Source organism: Schistosoma haematobium, chromosome 4 (genome assembly GCF_000699445.3).
Source record: "Schistosoma haematobium chromosome 4, whole genome shotgun sequence".
NCBI classification, from domain to species: domain Eukaryota; kingdom Metazoa; phylum Platyhelminthes; class Trematoda; order Strigeidida; family Schistosomatidae; genus Schistosoma; species Schistosoma haematobium.
In genome coordinates this window covers 42,633,394-42,655,628 of record NC_067199.1, presented here as the reverse complement: position 1 = coordinate 42,655,628, position 22,235 = coordinate 42,633,394, and the positions used below count along the sequence as shown (strand labels likewise).

The 22,235-nt window shown below is 34.5% G+C and overlaps 1 protein-coding gene across 1 annotated transcript in view; it reads left to right on the top strand.

Moving 5' to 3' along the window:
• MS3_00008130 (uncharacterized protein) overlaps positions 1-22,235 on the top strand; it is a 36,486-nt gene that overhangs the window by 4,508 nt on the left and 9,743 nt on the right. The window contains exons 3-10 of the mRNA XM_051216483.1: positions 788-1,230; positions 2,956-3,088; positions 4,594-5,118; positions 7,852-8,211; positions 8,854-9,372; positions 11,866-12,120; positions 16,991-17,098; positions 21,589-21,960. Of these exons, the coding sequence (XP_051067072.1) occupies positions 788-1,230; positions 2,956-3,088; positions 4,594-5,118; positions 7,852-8,211; positions 8,854-9,372; positions 11,866-12,120; positions 16,991-17,098; positions 21,589-21,960 (2,715 nt within the window). The remainder of the gene's footprint in view (positions 1-787; positions 1,231-2,955; positions 3,089-4,593; positions 5,119-7,851; positions 8,212-8,853; positions 9,373-11,865; positions 12,121-16,990; positions 17,099-21,588; positions 21,961-22,235) is intronic.

Sequence of the window (22,235 nt, the reverse complement as noted above, 5' to 3'; positions counted from 1 at the left end):
TCCAGTATAGAATGCAGGACACACATGGATAACTAACGGTACTGTATTCGAGTCTCAATGTGAACACAAATGCTGGGGAGCAATCAGGTTTACACCCGACTGACGAGTCTCAAAGCAAGACAAAGCTTAAGCCCTGAGCTCCAATGTTTAGTACTACCCTTTTTCATTGTTTAGAATATCTGTGGAAGTCCTTAGAAACCATGTTCTTCAACTGTCTCATTGTTCCACAATTTTCTCAAACCCAAATGTTTTGCTAGAATCGTGTACATAAATGATTTCCTAGATTTCGATTCATCAGCACTCACCCGGATAGTAGATTGCCAATACAAAACCACAGGAAATCGCACGCGTTTGATGTTTTCATCAACACAGAAATTGGATGATCTCTCTACTCACTGACTATTCTTATGGTCTTCACAGCCACTATCACTGAAAAGCTTAACGCATTTGAAAGTATCTGTTTTCGCAAGTATATTATATTTGCAAATAAAACATTTCGTGGATTCGCTGAGTTATTTCTAAGTTTGGTGTTTTTGTTGGAAAGCCTTATTTGGTGAATAATGTTAATGTATCACATTCACCAAATATTGTTTTTCTATGGTATTCATTTTATGAATTCGACTTTCAGCTACAATATGTGTAAACGCTAGCGATACTACTCGACCGTTCAAACAAAAGTAGTCGAAACCTGAATACTTTAACTTTTGATTTACTGTTCAACAAAGATGAAGTAAATAAAAGTTACATTTCAATTACTTCAGTTTTTTCTTCATTATCTACTTTTCAGCTTCAAGAACAAAATCCTATCCCATTAGACAGTAATGTGACCGATAATAATCACATATCGAATTCCATCATAAATTATGAAGGATCCAATTATGAAACTTACTTGAATTGTCCATTATGTCGTGTTACATTTGAAAATTGGCCAAATTTAGAGTGTCATCTATATAATGATCACGTAACAAATAATGTAGAACCTGTATGCTGGCGATGTCAAGGTATATTTAAAAATCATGCTGTTCTTCTAGCACACGAATGCTTTGATTGGGGTCGATTATATTTACCTTGTACAGTGTATATGAATAAATCACTGAAAAGTTTTCATAAATTTTCGAAAATCGATCTAGAGAAGAAACAATTTCCCATGGATGGTGTATTTTTAAGTAGACGTTGTGGATTATGCTATAAATCTAATGTTACGTTCACATCGTATGATGCATTTGAAAAGTGAGTTATTGTGAATTTAAAAAGAAATAATTAATTGATAATACGGAGAAGATTTTCACCAGTCATGTGTAGTTAACGTGAGATTTTGGATAATTCTTATTAGTTCCAGTTTCCAAACCCCGCATTACCATAGCGAAAAGTGAGATTAACATGATGTGAGTGACAGGGATCAACATGAAATTCAGTGCAAAGGTAAACATGAGAAATATAGTTCATTTAGATGATTTCAGTTAGACAAATGAAAGTATAAACAACGAATTCGAGATTTTGAGGAAGATAAAGAATGCCGTCAATTATAATTTTCTTTTGTTCGTCCTCGGATCATTTTTGGAGCTTTACAGACAAGCTTTGGTTAGAGCACTATTTAATCATGTATAGAAATTGTATTTAAAAAAAGAATGGAGAGGAGATAGTCATAGTTGATAGGCGTCTGCAAGATCATGGCTTGTCAGTCAGTATAAGGAAACCAGATGAGAGGAATGGGATGTGATACGGTCGGAAAGAAGCTACTCTTTTCAAGACTTAGCTTCATAGGTTATGAAACTGTTATGACTGAAAAAAATACTGGGGATTAGAGGGTAGCGAATTATTGATCGGACCAAAGACGCACAAACACGTAGAACGACCTAGGGTTCTGATTGGTCCCGCTTCCCTGTCTAACCCAGCCAGTTGAGTCCAGAACACAAGTTTCAGCCTCGGAGATATGAATCATTATATTTCAAACATACTTTGTTTATATACCAGTCAAGCAGACCACAACGTACCATAAAATAGAAAATAACATTGTACAATAATGGCCAGTAGGAAAATGACACGTTAAACAAATATTGACCAATAAGATGATACCATTTCATGTCCAAGGATAGCATTAGGCTTAACAGGAAAATTTTTGGGATATTTTCCTGAATATCCCAACAGAAACAACTGCTGAAATAGTAGCTCGTTGAGACAGACGAAACTGGACAAATTCCCACCTCATCTACATCCAATTATGCTTACCAATTTACATGTATATGTCGAGGCGCATACATCGATAGAACAGAAAGAAAGGTATTTATTCACATCTATGAGCATATTCCACAGAAATAGAGACTAAAAGGTCAGCGAATATACATTTCAATGACAAAGTCATAAATAGTTGTTCCTTGTTTATTATTCCACGTTAGTTGTTTTCTGTTGTGATCTAAACATTACCCTACTATTCGAACCAAACTAGGTCCAGTGATATTTAACTCGATAATTCTCCTGTTGCATAGTGTCTAAATTCCTTACTCATGATTACGCACCTGTAAAATTAACATCAACACCAAATCTCATGATTAAATCACGACAAATGTCGGTCAAAAAACTACGTCAGGTGTAAACTACTTGGTTAGGGTTTGTTCAGTAATGATGATCAATAGTTGGGGAGCTTGAATGTCATGACTCCATCGTTTGCAGTAGGATAGAAGTATTCTACTGAAATCCGGAAATATCCTCTCTAAGCTAATCACTAGTAAGCATATGATAATTATCAATGTAGGGGTTACAGTGAACAAAATAGTTGTCCAGAACTTCCAGGTTTTTAACGTTTATCTAATTCAAATCGGTTCGTTATCACAATAACATTCAACAATCTCCACAACTCCTTTACTAATAGATGTATTCGTCAGTGATAATGTAATTTGAGTTATTTTTAATTTATTTGCTAGTTATGTGTTGCTTTTTTGTTGTTACACTCCTTAGACATAAATCATCTTCACATTCAACCACAGGGAGAGATGGCGGTTATGGACCTCCTACTTCTTGCACAGAAACATCAACTCATACTCCGTCGTCATTATTGACATCAACTCGTAAAAAGAAACAGTCATTAAAGGTGTGTTTTGTTTCGATGTGTATATTGCATTTCTTAATGAAAATAATAAGTGGATTCTGTCTCAAAAATGGTGAGATGTTGAAATTGAGATAAAATGTATTCAGGAGAACCATAGAAACTGAAAAAAACCAGTTGGAGGTAAAAGGTCTATGGAAAAGATGGAACGGAAAGCGGATGACTGTAAAGGAAAAAATATGAAGAACAAAGGAAATTATGAAACTTTAAGACCATGGTAAAAGAAGTGGTCCTACAAGTTTCTTTCGGACACACAAATCTCATTTTCCCAGATGTATGGCTCTTGCTTCGGCAATGTTAAGAAGATGCAATTTAACTGCATTTGATAGCCTTCGGCTTACCTTGTGGATGACTTTGGACGCAGAGTCCGCCTTGATTGAGTGACCTATGTTCTTAAGGTGTTCGATTATCGAGCTTCTTGTTGAACCGTTTCCGCCTCTTTTTAGCCACATCGGGTTATATTCTTGATTTCGTTTGGATGAAGTACGCATCAAACGTCCTATATATTTGACTTCGCATGAGCAGGTAAATTAGTAAATGCACATAAAGTTAGTCAGATGAAATAATTTATCGGAAATTCTCCTCTTTAGGATGTTTGTAGCTCTATCACCCTTAAAATCGATGTTCATGTATCGTGTTTTCTTTGCAACTGAGTTTATTTGTGTTTTAGGATGTTTAAGTTTTATATTCTTGTCAATAAATATCGAAGGATACTTCAAGAGGTTCAATTCTTTATCTATGTCCTCGGAACTGCAAATCCTTCATATTCGCGTAGCAAGTTATATTATTAGGTTTCGCTTTCCACTGATAGAGGAGATTTTTGAGAAATGTTGAATTCTAATAGCGAGATACATGAACGAATATAATCGATAACATTTTGTGCATGAGGTTTAGGAGATTTGGAGTTTGGATAAACATAGTTTCTTCGAATAATTTTCCAGTAGCATTTTGCATATTTATGCTTGTTAATACAATCATTAAGAAAGATAACATTCTCATTCACCTCAGAAAGTTTGACAGAATAACACAGAAACCCATTAAGTCCCTTTAATATCGAAGGGTCCTTGGGATTCTTTAGTAAATTAATCGTTGATTGATTGAATTCCATCAGTTGCCTTACTGATAAATACCAACTAACATGAATTTGAGATGCAGGTCTACTGTTGACCGTCTGCAACCACGTAAGTCGTAACACGACTCAGACGAACAGTGATCGAGCTCATGAACTGGTACTTTACCTTGCTCATTCCTCCCTTAAACGATTTTTAGTCTACTTTCAATTTGGGCATGGTCGACTAGTAATATCTGTACCCTAACGCTAAGAAAGTTCAACCTATACCCCTGGTAAATGAGGTACATTATTGATAAGTGAAAGTTAGCATATCCAATACTACTTTGTTCATTTATTACACATTATTTAACTTTCTTATTTTGTGAATTTTTCTTGTATTCTTCATCACTCCTCTGAATTGTATATCTTCACTTTGTAGTGCAATTCACCATCAGATGAACATCCATCATCCGATGTAGCTGTCCGTAGTGTAGTGCGTAATCTAACCGAACATTTCTATGCACTAAATTATCATCAAGAAGGACGGAAACGACGTGAACGTGAGAGAAGCGTCGTTTTCGATAATAATCATAACTCAACAAAATTTATCAAAGGTAGCCTAGCCACTGATTTGTCAACCGAAGATAGTATAAGCCATACAAAAACTATGTCAGTAATAACAACGACAGAAGATAATCCCATCACCAGTACTACTACTACTACTACTACCAACGCTACTGCTGTTGATGTCATTATCTCTACTATCACTAACACAAAAGATGTGGGAGAAAAAGAGACGACACTTACCTCGTTGGATATCAGTAACGGTAATAATGATGATAATAATAATAATAGTGATAGTGAACAAAATAGAAAGTCACCAAATAACTGTAGTCCATCGACATTCTTAACTAGTCTATTGGTTGCTCAACGGGTTAAACATAATCTAACATTGAAAAATAAAGTAAGCAGTCTTTTTTCCTGTTTAGTTCTTCTGTATATATTTGTCAGTTTTTCAAAAAAAGTTTTGTAGTTTAAAAGAGGTGTTTTTCAACTATTCAATGATTTTCTTTTTCATGTATTTCCTGGTTGTTTGTGCCTGATAAGTTAACTTCTTGAAAATTTCTTCTTCTATCTAATAATTTGAAAGTGAATTTGTGAATATTTATTTATTTAAAAGCATTCTTCATAACAACACATTCACTAAACGTATGATGAAAGCACTGGTACGGCCTAGAGTAGGCAGAGTCCGCTTTCCCTCTCGAAATGCTCTCGCATGGCCACGCGCATATAGCCTCTGCCAGGGAAGTCTTACTCACTGCCATCTCGCAGCACGGGTGTTGTTTTCAAAATTGAGAGGACGAAAGGCTAATGTTCGACGCTTTAACCGATTTGGTGGACACAGAGAGTTCACCTAGGGAAGTTGGAAAACCCTGATTCCAAACCAATGGTCCACATGGGCTCCAGAATCTTGAAGGAACAAATGGCGTATGAACCAATCGTTGGTCACCAGTTACCATGGGACTGCATCTCCTGACATTGCTCCACTGCCTCGTGGATCAGACCTTTAGGTCGAAGGTTCTGAGCGTGGCTCCTTAAGGAAACCACCTGCTTTGGCTTGGGCATCCGGTTAGTGTCACAGCCTACACACAAATCAAGTGACTTGTGTTGCGCATATGTATCTGATGTCCCCTTGTACCAATATCTGTGTTCGATTAAAAATTTTTTTTTTCTAGTCCTTGGTGTTGATCGAATTTTGTTGATCGATTTGTAGTGTGGGTATACTGGTCTTAGTGGTTAAACGTTGTGTCCATTATGTATTAGTGTTTGGAGGTTAGAAGTTATCAAAAGAAAGCCCTGTTTGACTTCGCTTTCATTCCAATACGTACTTACTAATAGGTTGTGCGCGGAATCTCAAGGTAAATGATGCTCTTCGTGATTATCAAATTCATATCAACCAGCATACTAATCAGAAACCTTACTGAGCTAGTCTGGTCACAGTCTCGATTCCCATCAACAACACAACATATACCGAAAACTTGGGAATTATTAGATAGTTCATTTATTTTCAAGTGCAGATTTGTGTACACTATACTTTGAACCATACTTGTTGACCATAAACTAACCCGATCTTCTGAATGGAGAGGTTCATGCCTTATCAATTAATACGAGCATAGAAGGACTCAACTGTTTCTTTTTTGTTTTCTTGTCAGCCTCATCATGAATATTGTACGAGTGATTGAACACCGGTTTTAGCCATTAAGTACCAGATTCGAACTATACTACTCTTCGGTTTGGATATCTGCGTGGTATCACTAGTCTTCATAGAAACAGTTTTAACTTTAAGCCTAGTATATTAACTTGTATTTAGTTAACAAGCTACAATACAGTAATTCAGTAATTTGTTCATCATGGAACATAAAGCTTCTTGGTTCGATCTCGTTATTTGCTGATTCCTGTTGTTGAGTAATTGTACACTCAATGTTTATCTTCGTTGGGATCGCGTAAATGATTAGAAAATGTAATGTAGTTAATATCTATAGTTCTGACTAACACAATAGGAGAACGAAACCAACTATGTTTTTGTTATTATTACATCACCAACAATGATCTCTTCCAAGTGTGTTACAAATCAACAAATCCTCTGTTTCGATAAACCACACATTATTTCACACTTGATATTCTATCCCAAAGAACCGTGTTAAATCGATTTAGAAAGTCCAATGGTTCCTCATGCATTTCTATTTCATTGTATGAATTGAAGTAATGTAGGTTTCCATTTGGTTATTCTGAGTTAATACGATGTGCAACAAAGAATGTATTGAGTGGTCACTGAATAAGACGTTTTATTTATCCAAGTAAAATTTATAATTTTCAGTAGGTTTTTCTCTCATAAAGTGTCATTAAATCTATATTTTCAACCTCCGTCAATATAGCATGATCGTGCGACAATGGACTCGGTAAGTTATCTCACCACTTTACTGATTCTACAATCCACCGTCACTTTTAAAACTATGCATTCTGTTCACTAAACGCATAACCTCAGATTCTAATATTATAGGTGCATCAGTCTTAAGTTCCCTAAAATACTTTCGACTCGTCGCAAATGCTTGTTTCATCCTTTTTTGAATTGTCTTACACATTTCTTGAAATATTCAGAGTTCCAGTTTTTCAGCTGAATCGTCGTTTCTCATTCTATTGTTTCCGCGTTGGCCCAGTGCTGTTACAGGATATCGGGCAGAAAAGAAGAAATCTCAGAGCAATCTACCTGCTGATTGGGGTGGGTGATCTAATGTGATATTTGACTTACAGGTCATAAACGTGTGGATAATAAGAACTAGCGAACTTGATATCTCAGTCGGCGCATTTATTTGAACGAATAGGCAGTGGTAACTTTAATCGCTTACTAGCTAAATAAAAACAGGTTACTAAGGTAAAACTAACTCAGAGTAATCAGAGTTCTAATACAATCCAATTGTTATTGTGTGTATTTATGTTTTAACAGCTTTAGTCACTCAGTCGGTATATGTTTTATACAGCAGTTGAAAATCATTTTAAAGCTATGGAAATCTTTCCATAAAACATCGTAGTCAATTTGCAGTTGTTGTATTTGAAATACACTTTTTAAAATCTCTCCCAAACAGAATGATTATTCCTATTTAATACATGTTTTTGTTACCGTCTTTTTTTACTTAAGCGTGCTCGTCAGTTAAAAGCAGTTGCTTTTGAATGTGATTCTACTGAAAAACATGTAACTTATGAGGTTGATGAGCATTTAAGTACAACAACAGCGCTGTCGTGTGATGTTCCTCCTTCTCCATCGATCGGTAGCCATATTTCCGAAGGCGAAATTCAATTTTTTCATAATAGACGAAGATCATGGTTACATCGTCATAAGAACACTAGACGTTTAAAATTACAATTGAAACGCAAAACGACAATTAATGGTCGTCAGAAAATCAGTGTTTCGACATCGTTTACTAATAATGCAATTAAAATTCGACGATTTATTTGTAATCATTGTTCAGCAGTTTTTCGATTGTCATCAAGACTGCGAGTAAGTAGCGCTTTCATTTACTTGAACACAAACGTGTTTTTCCTGGAAAAAGTCGTTATCTTATCCTTTAAATTTTTTTAGTGATATCACGGTCATAAAGAAGGAACGTAAAATGAGGTATTGAACTCAAATAATAGAACTTAAAAATAATTGAATAATGATGTTTCATAGACTATTGTATTGTAAATACAAATCCAGTGATCACAATTGATTGATTACTGTGTGGTGATCAATGTCATATGTATCAAGTCCTTCTTAGTGCAGATAGAATGCTATCAACCAAGTTGCAATGTGGTCACTAGTCTAGGTGACCCAACACTGTTAAAATAGACCAATACATCATATGAGCTTTGATTATTCATCACTGCGGTAAAAGATTAGAGGAAAAGCATAAACCTTGGACTTGCATTAATTTTAGGTGTTCGAAAGCAGTAGATTGAGAACCAGGACTTAGGTTACATACTGATTCTCAATGGTCAGAATAGCTTATCTGTAGTCTTATGCTTCTCGTGAGACTCAAGTCCGTATCATCCAGTATCGTAGTCTCTGAGACATTGTCGCTTCTAAGCTATTCATATCGTATTCGTATTTTTTTTACTTCGCTGCGTCAACATTCTTCCTTTCTGTTTTTGGTTTCTACAGGCACACTATTTATTTCAACACGGTCATATCCCAGAATGTCTCGGAGGCTTATCACCGAGACCAAGTGAAATTTTGTTCAACAAGCAACGGAATATTAGCCGCAGTCGTAGTAGTAGCAGTAGTAATAATAATGATGACAGTAATAGTAGAATTAATCATATATCAGATTGTGCAACGTCTCAAAAATCATCACTACATAACAGCGAGAATATGAGTTCATCTTTGAAGATTACTAATGCTACTACTACTACTACTACGACGACGACGACGACGCCGATGACGGTCACTTCCACCTTTGTATTGTCAAGTATCCCAAATGAGTCCAGTAGCCTTCCTCCTTCAGGATTGATCACAAGATTAAGGAAACGTAAAGATGTTAGTGATAATAATAATACAACTATGGATACTTCTATTCAGTCAGCAAACCAGTTAACTCAAAATGCAAGACGGATTAAAAAACAGACCAATGATACTCTGAATAATAATCACCATAATAACGAGAATGAAGTTACAGGCTTAGTAAGTTAAAATGTAAATTTGATTAGGTTAACTGATTTTTTTAAAATAGGTGTTAGTGTCGTTGTCTTGGAGCTACATTCTTTAGTGAAGGAGGGAGCTGATAATACCACTATCCAACTATTCTAACTAGTAAGTTTTAAAGTATCCTACTTCTAGCTGATCAGAAAGAGGAACAAAATTCCCTTTTTCGGTTCCTGCCGAATAACCGTATCTGGTATAAATTAATATCAGTTCAACTATGATTTCCTCAATTTCGCAACAACCGAGAACGAAAGGTGGTTTTTAATAAGAGATCTTTAACTATTCCTAGTATAAGTAATGTATACAACTAATATGTTGATAACAGCAATGGTCGTCGAAACAAATGGCAAAATAGGAAACTAGGAGAAAAAGTTACCAATAAGAAAGTAGTTAAGATTGAAGTGACATTTAAGAACATTTAGATTAATCTTAACTTATTTGAGCGTCAAAACTACAAATTAAAAAGATAGTCTGAGGCCTTCTTATTGAAACAGGATTATTTGAACCTGTTTAGTGAATTATTTTACCATTATGGCATAGTGAATCTTCATTTTTTTGTTTGAATTTGGTATTTTCCAAAAACTGTTATCGGCAACAGAATTTCGGAATATTTATCTACCTCTTAATTTGAACTCACTAGCAGTACTCACTGACAATGCTCTATGGAATATTACCTAAGGGATTTAAATTTGATGCCAAATGTCGTACTGTTCAATCACTTAATCAAAATCATTTGGCCCATATATCAAACCCTGTCAATTTGTGACAAAATGAAACCTCCTTTAGGTGTCATCTGTTTATCATCGTCTCATTTTCGACCTTTTTGTCTTCACATACCACGGTTTTTTAATCAGGACATGAGTGTAAGTACTATCCAACGCTTCCAAATCAATAATCGAGTTTTACTGAAAAAAAGTACTGAGAACAAGGGCAAAAAGTCATCTAAAACTAATGTAGAAAATGGATTACATAGTGATTATCTATAAATTACAATATTAAAAACATAATTAAAGGAAAGATGGATTGTTTAAATAATTGAGTGCTTTTATGGAGTTACAGAATGTACTACAAATCTTAAAACAGCACATGTCTGTGTCAACGTTGGATGACACAAAAAGTCAATTGAGCGATGGGCTGAATTTAAGACAGGAATAATTTTAAAAGGATGGCATGAAGAAGAACGTTATATGAAGAAAAGAAGAAGAAATGCAACTTCACTTAGAACAATGAATCAAAGTTCCACATAAATGTATGGTGGCTCAAACTACTTAGTAATAGTCAGTAGTATGGCGCATGGTGTAAATAAATAATCCTGTCACTGCATTTTTGGCATTTGTTTTGAATGATTTAATCAAGAAACCTTCAATGTCATTCTGGATAAAATCATCAAACAGAGAAAAACTAAAAGCCAGAACTGGGCTGCTGTCCCTTATATATATATATATATATATATTTATATATATATATATATATACATCAGGCATTTTTGTCGAAGACATTAAACATATTGAATAGGCGACAAAACATAGAATATATCATATGAAAGATCAACCAAGATATGAAAGATAAGCTTCTTTGACTACCTTCAAAACAATAACTCTTCAAGTGAGGAGTTTTTAATAATAAATGTTAATATAGACTTGTAAATAATGAATAACAGTTCGAGGCTATTTGTAATGCTACTATTATTAATACTACTACTGTTGTGAACGGGAACACAAGTGGGAACAACCAATATATTTTAATACAAAATTACAGAGTATCTTAGTAAAATATAAGAACTATACATAAAATACTTCATTTGAAAATATTCCATTAACTGTTCTTTGCATTCTGTATGATTCTCCAAGTTCAAAATTCTTTCCTATTCTCCTTTCCGTTTTTTTTTTATTCGATCTTCTTAACTTTCTGCTGCCATATATTTCACTTCTGAATAGTGTTACGTGCTAGTTATGTCTGTTGACATAAGTACCATACACCGCACTACTACTACTACTACTACTACTACTACTACCGATTAGGCTCATCCAGTTCAAAAAAAGAGTTGAACTTAATCAGTATCATATATGATTCATTCGTTGAATGACATGGCTCAAAATCGTTTACAATGGCAGAGGTGCATCTAATCTTTGTGTTCTCCTAAATTCTAATTTTCTGAACTCTTCATGTTCTTTTTTTTTCTCTCTCTCTCTCCAAATTTATTTCACTTAATTGTACTCCTTGAATAACATGTTCAAACCTTAATCTTTCCGATTACTGCTTATACTTTTACTACATCTACCACTATGGGATTTTAATCTCTGTGTTAATGTGGTATGGCAGCTCGAACTGATGTACGTACGTACGTACGAAGTTCTACGCTGTTGCTGACTGACTAAGGATTCATTTGTAGTTTCTACCTTGTTTTATGAATAATTCATATTATTAATATATATATTGGTTAATTATTTATTTATTATTTTCTGGTTACAGTTATATGAACATTCACAAACTAATGAAATAGATGAACAATTAATTTCTAAATCAAATTTACTTTATAAACAACATTATTGTAATGAATGTAATTGTACATTTAAAAGTGCATATAATTTGAAACGTCATCAAAAAATTGTACATTTACATCAATATCGTTATTTTTGTGGTTATTGTGAATTTCGTACTGGTGAACGTTTAGCATATGAAGAACATTTAGCAAGACATTTTTGTGTGAAACAATTTATTTGTGAAGTAAGTATTATAGAATTGTTTTGTTTATTACTTTATATATAAAATAATAAAGATTAATTCAGTGAAAAAAGTTCTCTTTTTGATGGAGTTTTGTTTTCTGAGCTGGATGATTTGGTCATGGAGCTTCAGGCAGAAGTTTGTGCTGATAATGTCGTTCAGAAGAATGATGAAAGTTCCACGACCAAACTATCCAGCTTAGAGAATAAAACTCCATCAAAATCATCTATCTGAGCCTACAAATCTTCTCTACCATCTCAAGGGTTCTGTTTTCTCGCGAATTCACTTTCAAAGCTGTACAATTGCAAATATACATATACTTATTGTCTCAGGATGATAATAATACTGATAATAAATTTCTGTTCGACATGGTGACAGTAAGGTTAAATAAAGAAAGGTATTAAAGACAGTTTTTATAAAACAAAGAAAGTTTAATAATCGTGTGATTGTTAAGGGATTAAGTTTTCATCAAAAGATTTTATCAAAAATTTACCTGCTCATATGGAGCTTGTTATATAAGTCGTTCGATGTGTACTTTATCCAAAAGAATTCAAGAACATTATCCGGCATGGCTAACTAGAGGAGGAAATGGCTCAATAAGAAGTTCAATAATCGAACATTTTGTGAACACAGGTCACTCAATCAAGACAGACTCTGTGCTCAAAGTCAACTACAAGGTAAGTAGAAGTCTTCCAAAGACAATTAAATTGCATCTTCTTTGCATTGCCGAAGTTTTATATCCCGATGAGAATAATGAATGGTAACTTTTGGAATCCATTTATGGATCAATACTATACGTATATTTTTATCGTATAATTGTTAATTAACTAAACTATTCATATTCAAGGCTCTCTTATCACATAAACCTTATTTTAACCTATGAACTATTATTATACGATTTACCATTCTTGAATTATGCCCTGTCTATTAATTACTACCTCCCTCATTCACAGCCATATTTGGCTAATTCTTGTACAAATTTTGTTTCATATTTTATGGTATGGTGTGGTCTGTTTGATTGGTATATAAACTCAGTATGTTTGAAATAAATGATTCATATCGCAGAGGCTGAGATTGGTATTCTGGACTTAACAGGCTGGGCTAGGCAGAAGCAGGACCGATAAGGACTCTAGGCTGCTCGTACGGGTTTTATGCATCATTGGTCCAGTTGATAATTCGCGGTCCTCTAATTGGCGTTATCCTCACATTATATATTGATAGGGGCACAAGTTATAACAATTGGCGATGGGGTGAAAAATAAAGAACCAAAGGCACAAAACCACAAGTTATAACACGAAGTGTTATCCATACATCTGGAAAAATCAGAATTGTGTGTGCAAAAAAGATTGGTACAACCTCTTCTTCTACCATGGTCTTAATGTCTTATAATTTTTTTTCTCTTTCTTCATACTGTTCTTCCTTTACAGCCATCTTCCCCTTAAATCTCACCTCCAACTGGTTTATTTCTGTTTCTACGCTCATCCTGATTACATTTAATCTGAATTTCAACATTTTATCTTATCATGCTTAGCCATCCTTTCCCCCGCCTATCTTTTGATGAACACTTAAGTCAATCCGCACAGGATGCACATAGGCCAACAAGAAACCGATCAATTGCAGTCTTAAATAACAATGGGAAAATACAAATAAAACAACACCAAGTGAATTCAAACGATCATTAGTTTCCCTGTTTGTTTATTTTATTTCACTGTCACCATGTCTAACAGAAGTTTTTTTATCAGTATTATTATTGTCATCCTGTAAAATAAGTATATGTATATCAGCAATTGTACAACTTTGAAAATGAATTCGCCGAAAACAGAATTCTTTTCGCTGAACTAATCTTTCTTATTTTAATGAAAGTTATTATTATTATTGTTTCAATGGCTATTCATTGTAGGATTACTTAATGATCAATCTGTTTATTCCTATAAAGTGTAAATTATCCGGTTTTAAATTGATAGTATCATAGATCTGATGAATTTATGGTTAAATAAGCTTGAATTTTAGACGTTTGGTTGTAGGTTCCAACTATCTCTTCATCGAATTTAATTTCAAACAATAAGTAGTAGTATTGTTTATCTACAAATTAGTATATACACCAAAAAAAAGTGTGGATTAGAGTTGGTTACACAAATTTGTTCTTGATTAATCCAGTTGGATTATTTATTCCGAAATTTTTCAGCATAATTTTTCCCATTGTTTCCCTCTTAATTATTTATAATAAGTAAACATCCATTTTCGCCTTTAGTTCCTACAAGAAAGCGAAATTCCTCCTTAAGTTTTCATACTGATAATGAAATATCAAATAAGTGTGTTTTAATACATACAGTGAACTGATAATGACTTCCTAGATAGTAATTTGAAGTGTTTGGTTGTTCAACTTTGATTTAGATCAAGAGGCTAGAAATGTAAGCAAGAGCTTTTTACTTTCGAATTATTGATAAAAGGATTCTATATACTTCCGGATGATGTTTATTAAAATTTTTTGAATGAATTTCGAACTTAACTAGTCAGTTTACGGACAGGTATGTCGATGTATTAGTTTCTAGATTTTTTAAGATTTCAAGATACATTGACTGTCATACATCTAATGTTGAATATTAATTTTAAAGAATCATTTTCGGATAAATACAATAATTATAGTATTACTATTGAAAATTATTGCGATCAGTTTTTTGATATGTTAAATAAAATAGCATGAAGTCTGTCACAACTGGATTAATAGATGATGAATGTAAGTAATGGTGGTGTGAATCTGTTGCCTGGAGAAAGACTTCTCGACCTTGAGTATGCAGACGATATTGTCTTACTGTGCGATAATGCCCAAGGCATGCAATCCGCACTTAATCAGTTGGCAATCAGTGTCCGTAGGTATGGTATGTGCTTTGCACCTTCGAAGTGCAAAGTACTTCTACAAGACTGGCAGGATTCCAATCCTGTACTCACCCTGTATGGTGAGCAGATAGACGTAGTCGAGAAGTTCGTGTATCTGGGTAGCTGCATAAGTGCTGGTGGTGGCGTGAGTGATGAGATCAATGCACGTATAGTGAAAGCCAGAGCGGCTTATGCCAATCTGGGCCACCTTTGGCGCCTTCGTGATGTTAGTCTGGCCGTAAAAGGTCGGATCTACAACGCGTCGGTGAGAGCAGTTTTGCTCTATGCTTGTGAAACCTGGTCTCTCCGAGTTGAGGACGTTAGACAACTCTCTGTATTCGATCATCGCTGTCTCCGAAGGATTGCTGACATCCAGTGGCAACACCACGTCAGTAATGCAGAGGTTCGGCATCGTGTGTTCGGACACAGAGATGATAATTCAATTAGTGTCACCATCTTGAAACACCGACTTCGGTGGCTTGGACATGTTCTCCGAATGTCGTCCCAGAGAATTCCACGTCGTGCATTATTTGCCGACTCTGGGACTGGTTGGAAGAAGCGGAGAGGTGGTCAGTGCATGACATGGTGTCGTGGTATGAAAGAAAGCTCCAAAGGACTGGCTTGTGTCGGTCCTTCACGACTCCCTGGTTGGGGTCTGAGAGATGATGCTACACAGTGGCTAGAGACGTTATCAGATATGGCTCAGAATAGAAGCCAGTGGCGATCCTGCTGTAACCTTCTTTTACTTTCTTCATAAAAAGTGGTTCTGTCTCCCTTACCTGAAAGATTTCTTCTGATTGTACCTCGTTACTACCACATTACCTTACACCAATCTCTTCGTTATTGTTCCCTTTTTCTTTTGCGCTCCTTAGTTTTTTTATTTCTCTTCGCATTCTCATTGTTTTGTGTGGCGCATATATATTGGTGCTCTCTTGTACCAATATTTATGTGTTCAAATAAATAAATAAATAAATAATAGATTCAGTATTTGTCTTTCTCTAGAGAGTATGTCTTCACTTCATACATTTTTATTCCTTCTTTTTGAACCATATTCAATTATGAGCAGAGATTGATGGTGGTTGACAGTGAAATCTATAACATAAAGGTACCTGCATCCCAGAGTTGATGTTCACTCGGACACTCGAACCCAGTACCGTTCACATCAGGCACCATCGCGTTATCCACTTAGGTATTGAGTTCAGATAACCGCAGTTTGTACAATCGGGTGAAGTTTAATTCATTTTTGTATTGGTCGTTTGAATCTTCCTATTAACGTTTAGAACTGCTATTGATCGATCTCTTATTGGCATACATACATTGTGTGTAGATTACTTCTGTATTGCCTTAAGTAACAAGCTTTATGAACAGTCTTGAACATCATTAGAAAGATTCCAACAAACAATACAAAAATGAATTGAACTTCACCCGATTGTACAAGCTGTGGCTATCTGAACTCATTACCTAAGTGGATAACGCGACGGTACCTGAAGTAAACGGTACTGGGTTCGAGTATCCGAGCGAACATCAGCTCTGGAATACCGGTACATCCAACTGACGAGTCCTAAATAGCACGAAATGCATCTCCTGAATTTCACTACTACCCACTATCCATTATCTCTGCTTAGAATGTTTGTGACTTAAAGCAATATCGAGGTGATATGCACAGCATGCACATATGCCAGTAACAGACTGATCAATTGCAATGTTTAACGTCAATGGGAAGATTCAAACAGCTAATGTATAGTGAATCATATTCTTCAATGTTTATCTTTTCTTATTATTTTGACCTATCTTAAGCTTTATTTATTCTGTAAATCTCATCGTGCTTACTCAGCATGTCAATTAAGTAGTATTCTAGTGTTATGTTCTTTTTTTTGTACTAAGCTATGCGTTGATTATGATTAACTTAATGTCAATGAATTCTGTAAAGTAATCAATGTATAAAATTCTTTTCCGTTATCTTTTTTATTTGTTGTATCTTTGGATTATTCTGTAGATATGTAATGCACGTTTTACAATCAAACATGAATTAGATGATCATAGAGCATTTAAACATTCGAATGAACGAAATTTCGCCTGTACTGAATGTGATCAGAGATTCAAGGTGAGGGATATTCAGTTTAGTTTTTCAATTTATTATATGTCGTTATTTAGGACTGAATTCCTATCAGTTATATTTGTTATATTTACATCATGAGTGGACTGTTTCGATATAATTAATAATAATAGTAATAAACATCATACATGTGTAACAAGTAAGAGGCTTTGTGTACTCAGTCAGTCAGCGATAACGTAGGACCGGGCACATATATGCATCGCTCCAAGTTGCCATACCTCATTAGCACAGCAAGATGAATACCGGATTCATAGTGGTAGTAATATATACTAGAAAGATTGTATACAAGGACATAGAACAAGAAGAAAAAATTACTTCGTAAAAAGAAAGATGTGAAGCGATTTTAATCTCATAGTTTAAGGGAGTGTATACACCTACACCATTGTGATCGATTCTGAGCCATGTCATTCAGAGTCTCCAACCATTGGTTACGATAGTCACGTAGACCCCAACCAAGTAGTCTACATCTACTAACATGGTTCAAACCAGAAGTTAGTGACTTCAAGCACTGATGCCGCCCCTAAATCTTTGAGCGTTTGATGCGTATACTACTGGATTCGAATCTCAGTGTAAATATCAACATTCAAATGTAGACACATTTTGCTGGCAAGTCGTAAATATTACGAGACACACATTCTGGAATTCATTGCTACAGTCCATCTTTCTTTTATAAAACGTGTGTTCAATGTTTGCGTTGAGATGGTGGAGAAGATTTGTAGTTCAGGTGAATGATTTTGATGGGGTTTTGTTCTCTGAGCTGGATGGCTTGGTCGTGGAGCTTTCATCGTTCATCTGAACGACATCATCAGCACAAACTTCAGATAGAAGTGAAGTGTTCGAATTTCTCTATATGCGTTTCACAGCTTGTTCTGTACACCTCGATGTTGATTGGTTCTTATTGACCTTAAATTTGTCATTGTTTGCTTCTTTGTTTTGGAAGCTCCACGACCAAACCACCCAGCTCAGAGAAAAAGACCCCATCAAAGGATTAACCTTAGCCTATTGTAAATTATAGTTATTTCATTAGTTTATCTGATTTAACGGTGAAGAAAGGGAAAAGGTATTTGGATTGTTATGTTGGTTGAAATTTTATCTCATGGTTGTTGTGGTAACAATTATCCTCACATTAGTTGGATTATGGTTAACTTCTCATATATCCTCAGTATAACGGGTGGCCTATTTGCTAAATGACGTAATGATTAATGAACGACAAACAAGATCTTAGCATTTATTAGTTTATAATCAGAAAACGAAGGTAGAAAGGAGACAAACTATCTTTTGTACTTTATTTATCCATAATTCAAAACTTATACATCCAGTTATATAGTTAAAATTTCTGATTTCACCGCAATACATACTGAAAAAAATACAATATATACACATTATTTAGCTATACAAAACCCTGAGTAATGGGGGAATAATTAATTAATGACAAATTTAGAATAAACAAATAAAATCTTTGATTAAGATCATAAACCGATTGATGTTAGACGACCATTGAAAACCTGGAAGCACTTGATGGCCGTTTCGTCCTATCGTGAAACTCCCCTCTCAGGATTCGAACCCTGGGCTTCCCGTCTCGCGCGCGGACGCTAACCTCCTGGACTACTGAGCCAGCCGGCATTCAATGGTGTTAGAGTCTAACATCAACCAATCCACGAAGTTGCGCGACCACCTTCTATTGTACTGAGGTAGATACCTGTCTCTACCCGACACGGATTAGCTCCTCTAGTCAAGGCTTCTCACTAGAACTTTGAGAATTCCCTCACGAAGCTAGTCATTAGTGAGCACACATGATAATTATCAGTATAAGGTTTGTGGAAATTATTAAGTTTTTGATTAAGATCATGAAACGAAGAACGAAGATTTATAGGTTAAGCGAAAGCTTAGAAATGGGAGAATATAAAGATTCAACAGTCTAAGCATCTACTAATTATATAATAAAAATATAGACGATAATCTTTCATATAGTAGTCCAATAAGGTATACTTTCATACTACTTGTTCCATTATATCATTATCAATATGTAATAATCTTCAATAATCAAAATATATCCAGTTTTTTGAGTATAAATAATTGTACTTTCTAATTATAGAAACAAAATTATTATATTGTATTCATCAAAAAAGTTCGATTTCTTCATCACTTTTAACGTATATATCAGATTTATGTTTTACCATTCGACAGTAACAAATAATTTTTTTTTTGTGTCCGTCTGTATACTTTATCATATACACACTAAAGATTGAATTGATGAGGGCGATGAAGGAAATGGAGATTTCGAATGAAAAGAGTACAATTGTTTGTGTTTATACTCTATAGAGGTCATTGTTTTAACATTATATGCATTTCTAATCTATTAACAAGCAAATAGCAGCGATAGAAAAATGCAAAATAAAATTCAACAGTCTCTCGTCACCCCTCTTTTTTTTTCTAAAAAAGTAACTTGTGATTGACACGGTAATATCATCGTCGTCATTATCATCTCAATTATCATCACTACTTATTTTTCGCATCGTTTAATTAGTATATATATATCGTCAGGGTGTTTGTTTGTTTTGTGTGTGTGTTTGTGTTTGTGTTGTAGGGTCTTTTATTAAAATACATTTATTTAACCATGGAAACATCGTATTTTATATCACTGATTTTAAAATGATAAGATATTAAACGAAGGGTGTATTCAATCACTATTATTTTATTTGAAACAATGATTTTAACATAGATATAATGATAAATTGTTGCGAAAATACATATTTAATATCGATAATGCTACCACCGCCACCACTAATAACAATAAACACCAACATATTTTTAAGCAGAGATGGATAGTGGCTAGCAGTGGAATCCAAAACGTGCGTTTCGTCCTGTTTGGGACTCGTCAGCTGGATGTACCTTTATTTCTAGCCACTACAAATCCATGCTTAGAAAGCTTGTGACTTAAGGTTATATCGAGGCAATCCGCACAGGATGTACATAGGCCAACAAGAGACTGATCAATTACAGTCTTAAATAGCAATGGGAAGACATAATTAAAACAACACCAAGTGAAATTAAACACCAACATGTATGTGAAAATGAAAATTTGTAGCTCAGTTTAATTATTTTTTTATCATGTTGCCTTCCATGAATTAAATAATTTAATTATAGAGTTTTAGTTATTGCTCTTTAAAAGATGAGGGTTATACAAGAGGGACTAGCCAATGGAAAGTAAGATTACAATGATTATGTTTACACCAATCCAAGTGGGTACTCGCTTTCGTGATTGTGTTTAAATCCCTCATAATTAATAAGAAAAAGTTCATTGTTCAGTAATCTGATTCACATATTATTGTCTGATGATAACTATTCGACGGAATTTTGGCGAGTTTTAACACAATTTGTTCCTATTGCCTTGATTGTTATTATTCATCCTCGTAGGTTAAATTGACTTCCGTTATTTTTGTGTTCAAGTTGATTATTTCGTCCTGTTGATCTTTGATCAGATTATTGCTTGACCTTTTTCAAACAGCTTGGTAAATCAGATCTAAATTGATCTGAATGTCATTTTCCCAGAAATTCTCCGATATTTATCGAATTACCACGATCCAGAATTTCAAAATTCTCCCGGTAGAATTTTTGTCCATAGTTATCTACATGCATCAATATCATATCACATCGTTTAGCTGATAGTTTGTGTTCGTGCGTGCGTAAGTTATGGAGGTGTCCACTCATGGAATGACCAGAAAATTCCCTTTTATTTGAAGCAAGCGTTGATGGTTTCCAAAGTGACAACCAAAGCTCCTCACTTAAATCATCTAGCTCAGAGATATCATCAACTCCATTAGCATCCATCTGACCTGAAGATCTCCGCCTGTCCATTAGATTTCCAAATGCAATTATGATACCTGCAACCAGTACAGTAGTTGGTGTTACCAACTGATGAGTCTGCACAACAGAAGTTTTATCTTTTGCTGAAGGTTTACTGATTGATTTAGTCTCTACCATATACATTGCCTCAGATGGAACATCTAACCTTAGTGTATTACATTTGGGTTTACTTTTCGAGATACTTATAAGGATGAATGTTTGTAATCAGTTATCCTAGTTGATTCAATTGTAGTGGGATGTAATTTTAATTATTGAGCTAAAGATGATCATCGATGAGTTTGTAATGTTTTCGTTCATTATGATGTAGACCAATGGAATTATCTTATTGAATTTCATAGTATGAACTATGTAGTTGTAAGAATATGTGTGGTATGGTCTTGAATGTTCCATCATCATACAGATGATGACACTGCTTTAATTATTCCAGATTCTGAATTGTAGAAAAGATCAACATTTGAGTGACTTAAACGAGTGTCCATCTTGGGAATTAATCGATAAAACTAGATGTGCATTATATTGGTCACTATTCAATGGTCGATCAGTGTCATAATTATTAGTAGTATATTTTGTTTAGTGTTTATCATATTTCACTTTTTCTTTATTTTCAAAAGACTGCGGGTACACTATGGCGACATAAAAAAACACATGAGAAACGTGTTTATCATTTGTGTCCAATTTGTTCAACATCATTTACACGTTTGTCAAATTTAAATCGTCATCTCTTACGAACCCATAAACAACAAAACCATCACCAATCAATCAATAACCACAATGAATTACTTATGATGGATTCTAATAAGAAATTATCAACAAGTCAACGTAGCAGTTCATTGAATAATAAACAAAAAAGGACTAAAATTCGTCAACCATGTAGCAAAGTATTAAGTAATATAAATAATCATGAAACTAGTCATTTGAATCAAAATCATATATCATCATGTCAACAAACAGTTGAACAGGTTATTCCTGTTAAAATCATTACGGTATGTCAATTAGTTTTTAAAATATGTTCATTAGTGTTTTATTCTTTCTGTGATCGACGTCAAGAATTGACTTTAAGTAGTTGGATATGTGACTTAGTTTTTAAGAGGTTCAACTTTCGGTTGCTGGATTCTAATTTCGTACCCCTATTCCACCTGATTTTGGCCAACCGGGTAGTATCACTAACCCTCACACTTCAAGTATGGTTCATACTAAATTCCCAGGTGGTCGAGTTAATTTAGTTTATTACGCAGCTGTTGAGAATTAGGAAAAATCA